The sequence below is a fragment of the Hemibagrus wyckioides genome, linkage group LG08 (assembly GCF_019097595.1).
Source record: "Hemibagrus wyckioides isolate EC202008001 linkage group LG08, SWU_Hwy_1.0, whole genome shotgun sequence".
NCBI lineage: Eukaryota > Metazoa > Chordata > Actinopteri > Siluriformes > Bagridae > Hemibagrus > Hemibagrus wyckioides.
In genome coordinates, this window is record NC_080717.1 from 2,781,411 (window position 1) to 2,792,500 (window position 11,090).

Below are 11,090 nucleotides of genomic sequence, written 5' to 3' on the forward strand. Positions count from 1 at the left end.
TTAATTATTTATTTATTTTATTATTCATTTTTTAATATTTAACAAGAGTTTTTTTTTTTTTTTACAAACAAATTGAAACACTGTTTTTGATGAAGAGAATCTTTTATTTATTTATTCATTTATTTTTATTTATTTATTTATTTTTATCATATATCCACACATTTTTTTTTTAAGATTTTAATATAGACATTGGTTAGTCCAGTGAGGTTTGTGAGTCTGGGACTGAATAAAAAATAATGAAAATAAAATGATTAAAGGTGGAAAAGTGATAGTTGTTTAGGATTTTCTCTCTCTCCAGTGGATCAGCACTTTCTCGCCGCTTGGGGGCGGGGCTTCGGTTGGAGTGGCGTCGCGTGCGCCTAACGACAGCTCGCGTTCGATTCGCGTCGAGAGCTCTGATTGGCTGCGGTGGGCGCGAGCGGGGACAAAACCCCGAGCAGGCGAGCGCTCGAGCTTCAGTAGCGCCGCGAGCTCTCAGTCAGCGCAGAACAGAGCAGCGGCCAAAATAACCGGACTAACAGCATCATCATCTTCATCATCTTCATCATCGTCAGATATAAATGCCTGGATTTCTTTCTTTTCACTCTGTGGATTATGAATTTTTTTTAATTCTTCTCTGAACACAATTCTTTTTTCGAACTCATCATAGGAATGTGCGCTCGTGCAAGATCAAAACATCTACGTCGAGTGTGAAGCCAAAGCTTAGAATTTTGTTTAGTATTTTTTATTTATTTTTCTTCGTGTTGTTTGTGATGTGAGACGTTTGCACCGGTACAACGGACAACATGATTTTCAGGCTCTGAAGGAAAAAAAAAACAGGGACATCACTCCGGTCTGTTCCGTGATGACTGCTGCTGTGTTGCGCGCGGCTCTGCGGGGGTAATTTTTATCACCCCCCTCCCCCGTCCCCCCTACAAGTTCTGCATATTTTTTTTTCTACATTTCTATTTGTATTTTTGTATTTATCTCTGCGGATGAATTAAGTAGACATGGAGATGCTCTTGCTTTGGCTCGCGCTGTGTCTGGCGCACAGGGTCGCCTCGCAGATTCGTTACTCGGTACCGGAGGAGACGGAACGTGGCACGTTCGTGGGCAACATCGCCGAGGACCTGGGGCTGGACCTGACCAAACTGGCTTCCCGCCGTTTCCAGACGGCACCGGGCTCACGCGGGAGCCCGTACCTGGACGTGAACGTGGAGACCGGCGCGCTGTTGGTGCGCGAGCGCATCGACCGGGAGCGCGTGTGTAAGCAGAGCGCGTCCTGCGTGCTGCACCTGGAGGTCTTCTTGGAGGATCCGCTCGAGCTCTTCCGAGTGGAAGTCGAGGTGACGGACGTGAACGACAACGCACCGAGCTTCCCGGAGAGCGACGTCACGGTGGAGATCAGCGAGAGCGCCACGCCCGGGACACGCTTCCCGCTGGAAGCAGCCTTCGACCCGGACGTGGGCAGCAACGGGCTTAGGACGTACGAGATCACAGCAAACGGTCACTTCGCGCTGGACGTGCAGACGCAAACGGACGGAAACAAGTTCGCAGAGTTGGTGCTCGAAAAGCCTCTGGACAGAGAACAGCAGGCGGTGCACCGCTACGTGCTCACGGCGGTGGACGGCGGGCAACCGGCGCGTACGGGCACAGCGCTTTTGGTGGTGCGCGTTCTCGACTCGAACGACAACGTGCCAACGTTTGACCGGGCCGTGTACTCGGCGAGCCTGGCCGAGAACGCGCCCGCGGGCACGCTGGTGATCCAGCTCAACGCCACCGACTCGGACGAGGGCTCAAACGGCGAGGTGGTTTACTCATTCGGCAGTCACGTGTCGAGCCGCGCGCGCGAGCTGTTTGACGTGGACGCGCGCACGGGCCGCATTGAAGTGCGCGGCGAGGTCGACTTTGAGGAAAGCAGCCTTTATCAGCTATACGTGCAGGCCAAGGACATGGGGCCGAACGCCGTGCCCGCCCACTGCAAAGTGCTCGTGAAAGTCACGGATGTCAACGATAATGCGCCTGAGATCGCCTTCAGCACCGTGACGGAATCTGTAAGCGAGAACGCAGCACCAGGCACCGTGATCGCGCTGCTCAGCGTCACTGACAAGGACTCTGGAGATAACGGGAGAACGCGCGTGGAAATCCTGGGCGACGTGCCGTTCAGACTCAAGTCAGAGTTTGGGAACTACTACACTGTGGTCACCGACGGCCCTCTAGACCGCGAGGTCGCCGAGGCATACACGGTGACGGTGACGGCGCGTGATGGGGGCGCGCCGCCGCTCTCCTCGAGTAAGTCCGTGGAGGTGCGCGTCTCGGACGAGAACGACAACGCACCCACGTTCTCGCAGCCCGTTTACGACGTGCACGTCACAGAGAACAACGTGCCCGGGGCTTACATTTACGCCGTGAGCGCACGGGATCCAGACGCCGGAGATAATTCCAGAGTGACCTATTCCGTTTTGGATCGCGACATCAAGGGTATGTCCGTGCTCACGTACGTGTCAGTGAACACAGAAAACGGCTACCTGTACGCACTGCGCTCATTCGACTACGAGCAGCTGAAGGAGTTCAGCTTCACGGTAGAGGCGCGGGACGCAGGAAGCCCTGAGCTGCACTCAAACGCCACCGTGCACGTGGTTGTAGTGGATCAAAATGACAACGCACCGGCAGTGATCGCGCCTCTGGGCAAAAACGGGACAGCCAGAGAGCCTTTGCCGCGCTCAGCCGAACCTGGCTACCTGGTCACACGTATAGTCGCCACGGACGCAGATGACGGTGAGAACGCACGTCTTTCATACAGCATCCAGCGCGGGAACGAGGACGGTTTATTTCGCATGGACTGGCGCACGGGGGAGTTGCGCACGGCTCGCAGGGTGTCTGCAGCCAAACGGGACGCGCAGCAGCACCAGCAGAGAAGCCTGTACGAGCTGCTCGTGGAAGTGCGCGATCACGGCCAGCCTCCTCTCTCGTGCAGCGCCGTAGTTCAGGTCGCCCTAGTGGACGGACTTCCAGCGGCGGCCTCAGCTGAGGGACGCGGAGGAGGAGGAGAACGTGAGCGCGGTGGCGCGGCCCGAGCCAAAGACGCGAGTCTTGACCTCACTCTCATCCTGATCGTTGCTCTTGGCTCGGTGTCGTTCGTCTTCCTACTCGCCATGATCGCCCTCGCCGTGCGCTGCCGCAAAGACAAGAAGCTGAACGTGTACGCGGGCTGCAACGCGTCGTGCTGCTTCTGCTGCGGGCGACAGGCGCGTTCGTCCCGCGGTGTCAGCAGCGGCAACGGCGTCAGCAAGAAGAAGCAGAAGAAGCAGAAAAAACTCAGCAAGTCGGACATCATGCTGGTGCAGAGTGCCAACTCGGCGGATGTGAGCGCGCACACTGGAGTTGGCTGTGGAGTCGGGAGCGCGCAGGTGCCCGTTGAGGAGTCCGGAAGCTTCGGTTCTCTGAGACGCGGCCAGAATTATTGCTATCAGGTCTGCCTCACTCCCGAGTCCGCCAACACTGACCTGCTCTTCCTGAAGGCATGCGGAACGGGAGCGAGCCGCGCGGCCACGGACACCGAGCACAGCCCTCGAGGGGGGATACACACAGCGTACACAGAGCAACAACAACCGGACATCATCTCCAACGGGAGTCTTCTGTCCAGCGAGGTAATCATCATAAACTTTATTATATTCAGTTATAATAACGGCTATATTTAACTTATTTTTTTCTACATCTATTGCACGGATCAGGATGATTCTGTAGCTCTGCACAGTAAATGACCTGAGCTCAAATGAAGACTCTGGATATTTGATTAACTCTATAAAAGTTGCACAGAAGTGTTAATTCAGCACTGTAAAAGCTAATGCAGCTCTGTAGGTGGTAAATGAACACTTTCTGAATTTATTCCACGGGAGTTTAGTTGAGTAAAAGTTCCTCTAAAAGAGTCGAGTCACTTATAAAACACCTAACATACCCACGCACACACAAACACACACACACACACACACACACACACACACACTAATCAACACTAAAACCTAATTCATGAGGGTTTGGGCTTTTTTTCTGAACTTTTCTACAAAAATCATGCATAAGGCACATTACTGTGTAAACACACCAGCTTAATCTAGACAGTTTTAGGAAAAGAAATATTTCAGAAGTGCATCTTTGCTCATTCTGACAATAACAGGAATTTCACAAAATCGTACAAATCAGCCATTTAGTTTGTTATGTAAATTCTGTATCAGTTTGATTTGCCCGACAATATAAGGGTCATATTTCTGTCTTGATTTTAAGCCGTTTTATTTATTTTTAAAAAAAAGAAATGGCTCCCAATTAGCAAAAATGTGCTGGATAATGAACTTGAACTAAAAACATTACAATCTTTATTTTTCGTGTGTGTATTCTGTAACATATATATATATATATAAGTTGTGTGATTGTTTCCTGCCATAATTCACCCAAGATCTCAATATACGAATATTTCTTTCTGTAAAATAATACAGAAAACATGATGAAGTCATGCCTTATGTCTTCCCTTTTTTAATTTTATCTCGTCAAGGTCTGAATTAAATCCAGTTAATGAACTCTCGATTCAACCACTAATGGCCTTGCATATGGGTTTAATGAAAAAAAGTAAAAAGAGGAGTAAAACAGAAAGCTTTTTCCGTCCACCGACACACAAATCGCAAATATGATGGTGCGTGCAGAAACAACACACAACGCATAAAAGCCATTTGTTCCGCCATGAGTCTCTTCCCAGTGTATGTCAGTGTGTGAGGACTTCCTTACACAGTTAATAACATCTTTCTCTCTCTCTCTCACTCACTCACACCCACCCACACACACACACACACACACACACACACAGAGCTGTATTATGGATGCCAGTCACGGTGCTGCGGAGGTTCACAGGAACAAAGATGTGTCTATAAGGGAGCTGTGCTGAATAGGTGCAAGGCAAATTCCTGGTCATCATGGAAGCTAAATGAGAATTACTATAATTACTGTTAATTATTTTGGCTTATTCAAGACATCACATCACAGTTCTCAGTGTCCTGATACAGCGTTCCAGTATCCGGTGTCTCTCTCTGAGGAACATCTACACGACATAATTCCTCGATCCGTGTTCACATTTACGACATGTAACACAAATCTCGCTCTCTTCCAGACGAAGCACCAGCGTGCCGAACTCAGTTACCTGGTGGACAGGCCGAGGCGTGTGAACAGGTAAGGATCAGCATTACACCTGGAATGCTGTCATCCATTTCAGTTCCGTTCTAGTTTCAGTTTTAATTCATTCAAGTGCTTTATCCAGGGAATCTGGGGCGTATCCCGGGAATACCGTGTGTGAAGCGGTAATAACGAGTTCATCACATACATTCACACATTTAGTGTAATGCACTTTTAGGGAAGTGGAAGGCAATATGGGTGGAAAAAATCCACACAGGAAGAATACACGGAATTCCGGACAGCGCAGTGAAGCGAAAGCAGGCCAGGCGGTATTAATAGTCTTAGTCATAGTTTTCCAAGAATTCCAATCCTTTTAAAAATATTGATATAGATGTTGTGTCTTTGTGTACATCGAATTACGGAAAAAAAAGAATCTCGTTAAACAGATCGGTTTAAATTCTGAGCGTGATAACGAGGAGACAAATGGAAAATCTTCGTATAAAAATAAAACGGAAATTATTCCTGGTTGAACATGGAAAATATCAGTCCTATCAATAAACTTCAAGGTTTAGGTTTAAAATGACATCATTTTCACATAATCAGAACATTTTTTTCCGTGTCTCCTGTACTGATTCGTGAGTTTTCGGAAAACAAAAAAGAACCACATAAACTAAAGGATAAAACACATTCTTTTCTTTTCTTTCCTTTTCTTTTCTTTTCTTTTCTTTTCTTTTCTTTTCTTTTCTTTTCTTTTCTTTTCTTTTCTTTTCTTTTCTTTTCTTCTATCTCTTTTTTCCTTTTCTTCTGTCTCAACACTTCAACCTCTGCACCCTAAAATCACCCCCTCGAGCTCTGACCAAAATAAATCTTTTAATCCTGGAGAGAGAAATGTTTTTTCTAACGATTAAAAATTCCATGCTCCACATCACCGAGCGTCTCCTCTTTCTTCTTCTTCTTCTTCTTCCTCCAGCTCGGCCTTCCAGGAGGCGGACATCGTGAGCTCCAAAGACAGTGGACATGGAGACAGCGAGCAGGGAGACAGCGATCATGATGCCACGCATCGCGGGCACTCCTCCGGTCAGTCCTCGCCACGTTCTCTTGGTTTAGCGCGCAGCGCTGTGCAGTGTTGCTAATGTGGCTGTTAACGTGTGACAAGCTACTATAGGACTTCATATTAATCTGTATTATTAAAGGTGCTATTTTTATGCTGTGGCTAATTATCACAGTTAGAAACAGGATGCTGCAGGATGTGAGACAGGACACTGTGTGTGTGTGTTAGATCCCTAACAAGGAAATGTTTGATGTAAAGAGCTGGTTTCTTTACTCCGTACTACACAGGGCATGAAATGAGAGATTGTGCTCCAGTCTTTAATTTGGGATTGGATTTAGTATTGGATGTACGGTGGGTGGATGTGGGAGGTATTTGTTGCAGGTGTGTGTGTGTGTGTGTGTGTGTGTTGGGATGTGGTGGTATTTGAATGCTGGAGTGTGTTAAGGAGAATATTTTGGGTGATATTTGGATGATTTTTTAAAGTGTGGTGGTGTTTTGGGTTTGGTTCATATTCCCAGGTGTTTCATGGTGTTATTGTTGGGTGGTGTTTAGATGTAGGATTTGATTTTTTTGGTAGGATTTTGATACATGGAGTCTTTTTGGGGTCAGGTGTTGTTCTCCTGTGGTACTCAGATGTAGCTTGTTTGTTTTTTATTTCTGGGTGGTATTCAGTTGTAGGTGTTTGTTATGGATGGTGTTTGAATGTAGGGTTTGGGTTTTTTGGTGGTATTTTAGTGAGTTGTCTGTTTTTGGTGGGATTTCTGATAGAGAGAATCTTTTGGGTGGTATTCAGATGTATAAGGTGTTAGTTTCAAGTGGTATTTGGCTCTAAGAGGTGTGTTTGGGTGGTATTTGGTTGTAAGAGGTGTGTTTGGGTCGTATTCAGTTGTAAGAGGTGTGGTTAGGTGGTATTTGGTTGCAAGAGGTGTGTTTGGGTCGTATTCAGTTGTAAGAGGTGTGGTTAGGTGGTATTTGGTTGCAAGAGGTGTGTTTGGGTCGTATTCAGTTGTAAGAGGTGTGGTTAGGTGGTATTTGGTTGCAAGAGGTGTGTTTGGGTGGTATTTGGTTGTAAGAGGTGTGTTTGGGTCGTATTCAGTTGTAAGAGGTGTGGTTAGGTGGTATTTGACTGTAGGAAGTGTTTTTTCAGGTGGTATTTGGTTGTAAGAGGTGTGTTTAGGTGGGATTTGATTGTAGGAGCTGTGTTTTGGTGGTATTTGGCTGTAAGAGGTGTGTTTGGGTGGTATTTGTCTGTAATAGGTGTGTTTGGGTGGTATTTGTCTGTAATAGGTGTGTTTGGGTGGTATTTGTCTGTAAGAGGTGTATTTGGGTGGTATTTGGTTGTATAAAGGTTTGTTATAGGTGGTATTTGGTTGTAGAAGTATTTTTGTAGCATTCAGATCTAGGTGGTATTTGTATTGATGTGTTGTTTGGATGTAAGAGTTGTTTGTTTTTTCGGGGTATTTGGATCTAGAGTGTGTTTGTTGGGAACCCATGAAAATGTAACCCTAGAACCTTACAACAGATTTTTGTTTGTTTTTCAGAAAAGCTTACATGTAGAGCAGATGCAGAACGTTAGAACCCCTGAGAAGATTTTTTCCTTACCTCCGTAAGCCGGTGTTTGTTGTAGCCGGGTGATATGTGTGTAGGTAAATGTGTGTAGATGTAGAAGTGTTTGTTGAGGATACAGGAACTGTTGTTGTTTGTGAGGATTTTTGATATGTGGTGTTTAGAGGTACATTGTAAATTGATGTAGTGTGTATCGGAGGTATTTGTATACATGTTGGTGAGTATGATTCATTGTGTCTTAGAGGTACTTCTGTAGAGTTTTTGTGTAGAGGTGTTAAGATGTGTAGCTTAAATGGACGTATGCAGGGCTATAATGGTGTTTGTTGTTGGGGTAGTTGGATGTACACTGGATGGATTCTTGGGGGTGTTAAATCTAGAAAACTTGGGGTATCTGAATCTGGACGTATGGTCTAAATAGACATATCTGGGTGTTTGTTTACGGTTTATCAGTGCTTAGAAACTGTTTAGATGTACACATATGGAAATGGATGTAGTGTTTAGATGCCTAAAGCTCTGTTTGAGGTGTTTGACATCAGAGTAGAGAAAGATGGATGTTTTTGCATATGCAGTGTTTGTATAGGTGTTTGCATGTACACTGTAAATGGAGGTACGTAGGAGTCTGAGGTATTTAAATATGGGGTGTTGGTTTCTGGGGCATTTGTGTAGAAGGTTTGTGGTATTAATAGACGTGTGTGGTTGTTGTGTAGATGTAGGAGGTGTTTATATGTAACCTGTATACTGGAGTGCTTGGATTGCTCCTCGTGTATTTGGTTTAAAGATAAAGATGCAGATATTTATATGATTGGATAAGAGCTGCATTTTTTTTAGTAGTATAGTATAGTCTTGAATATTCATGATATCAACCCAGCGCTGGTCAGCTTGTCCATCGTCAACATTCCGTGCTAACTCGGACGTCTCCCCGCTCGTGCTCGTGGGAAACTTTGTTCTGGAACAATAGCCCCTAATCCTGCAGGGTGTAATCCTGTTGTTTGTAAATACTTCTCTATAATGAAGTTCTGCCGTTGCGTGACCTTCACCCGTTCACTGGCCACTCGAGAGACGCGAGGGAATTTAGATCAGGCCGGCGGTCTGCCATGCACTGTGTGGGAACCCGACCAAATAGGCTGCGCAGCAAACAAACGAGCAATTCATTGACTACTCGCTCCCCTCGTCCCCTCCTCCCCTCAGCCCACATTCTGCTGCCCTGCACTTTTCACGCTGAATCCCAAATGGCTTCTTTGCTCCCTACTTCTATGCACTACATAGGGTAGGGTGTGATAGAGCGGGTCTATGTAGTGTCCAGTAGGGAACCATCTGGAATTTAGCTCTAGATTTACAGCCTAGGGTGAGAATTAATGGATTTTGCACCCTACCTCGTGCACCATATGTCCAGAATAGATGTGCACTACATCACAGGAGGTAGTGCACTACATTTATAGCCATTCAGGATTCAGCTCTCGTCTTATATAAATCCACTACTTTATGTGCTTTATGTATTTATGTTCCAGCCTATGGAGTGGAACCTAGGGTATATAGGATATGTAATAAGACCCCGTTTAGTGCACTTGCTGTCTATTAAGCAGGCGTTTGGGAATCATCTCTCTACAGTACGTGATATCAATTAAGCAAAGATATCTTTTCCACACTATTGAGTGCACTAAATATCCATTTGAGACCCACTTTCTTTCTTTTTTCTTTCTCCAATAAAAGGTCTGCCACATGGGGCATGAAATAATAACGTTTTTTAACCTATTTAGGGCACTTCATGTCGAACAAGGTACCTTTTGGGATTTCTATCTATTTCCTGTATAAATGCTGGATATATGGGGTTGAAATAATATCTTTTGCACCCTGGACCACGTTTCCAATCAGGTAGCAAGTGCGCTAGCCGTCTTTACGTCCTATGTAGTGCACATCGAGTCACCATTTTGGGAGTCATCTCTCTGTATATGTAAGCGTTTATACAATATGCAAATCTCATAGCTAACTAGGGTTAAATTATGAGGACGTAAACAATCTGTGTCTCGCAGTCACAGGAAAATAATCAACAACAGGATGGTGAGATGAGGCGAAGCTGATTATTTTCCCATTACATCACGTCCTTAGAGTGGATTATACGGTCCCAAAGATGACAATTTGTTCCATTTATCTTTTTAAAGAGAACTCAGTTTTTATCCATTTATAAAGTTACCTTTAATTGTAGTGTCACGAAACGTCCACAAAACAGCTAAATCAATCGCTTCTTCACGAGTCTCATTCATTCTTGGGAAGATAATGAGACAGCTTGTCTAGTAACCAAAAGAGTGTCCAAAGAGTGAATTTTCCAAAGTGGAGACTCATAAATCGACGGCTCCTTATGGACAGCTCGAGATCGGTGCCTATATGGGTTTTATGCCCCTGTATGTATAAGTTGTTGCTATAGAAACGTATAAGTGTCTGATTTGAATCTGCTGAATAAATCAACCAATCAGATTAGAGAATCCAAGGCTTGAAGTGTACGCTATATTTATAACCGAAAGCAATTCGCCATTCAAGTCTGAACTGGTTTTAAATAATGGTGTTATATCACCGCACTGCATATGGAAATGAAGTAATGGAACGATTTCAGTATCTCATTTGGAGTCGGCTGGGATCCGTCTGAGCTGTGCCTCGCTCTCAGCAGTGTTTACTCCGTTATCATGGCGAGCAGAGAAGGCAGTTTTTGCTGTCGGGTGACAGTCACACAGCGAGCACTGCGAAGTGAGTGTAATCTCATGTAGGCTCATTATGACCTAGCTGTGTACAAATAAACGCAACCGAATCCATGCGTAAATAAATAAACAAACCGATTACCATCACGCCACGTGTCTTCCTCCTGCCCGAGAGCGCATGCCCTCTTTAGCCTCTTCTCGTTATCCTGCTGCTCCAGGATTTTATGTTTTGTTTATGTTTTTTAAGATTTAAAGCTACCTTTGTTTAAGATATGAGATTCCATCTGGACCGATGACGATGCCTGGTATTTACATTTTCGTCTTTCGCACAACATAACGCATCATTTGCACTCTTCTCTCTCTGTCTCTCTCTCTCTCTGTCTCTCTCTCTCTCTCTAATTAATTGCCGCATAGTTATCTTGTTTAATTAAGATAATTGAAAGCACACTGACTTGTCAGGGAATCTTTAAGCACGCCAGCTTTGTTCATTTTAATGAGAATATTCGCCTTTTTATGTATTTATTTATTTATTTATTTGAATTTTTACTTTAAAAAATAAAATGTTGATCTCCCGAAACCCCGAACCTGTACGACTCTCCCGAGTGACTCTTCTTTAATTCGTGCTATTTATGTAAGAAAAAAAATGC

The 11,090-nt window shown here is 45.1% G+C and overlaps 1 protein-coding gene across 2 annotated transcripts in view; it reads left to right on the plus strand.

Annotated features, from left to right (window-relative positions):
- Positions 1–453: 453 nt before the first annotated feature.
- The window catches only part of pcdh10b (protocadherin 10b), a 21,516-nt gene continuing 10,879 nt past the window's right edge, over positions 454–11,090 (plus strand). For both annotated transcript variants that reach the window (XM_058396979.1, XM_058396980.1), the window contains exons 1-3: positions 454–3,629; positions 5,135–5,193; positions 6,107–6,213. In XM_058396979.1, coding sequence (XP_058252962.1) covers positions 990–3,629; positions 5,135–5,193; positions 6,107–6,213 — 2,806 coding nt within the window. In that variant the 5' untranslated portion in view covers positions 454–989. The remainder of the gene's footprint in view (positions 3,630–5,134; positions 5,194–6,106; positions 6,214–11,090) is intronic.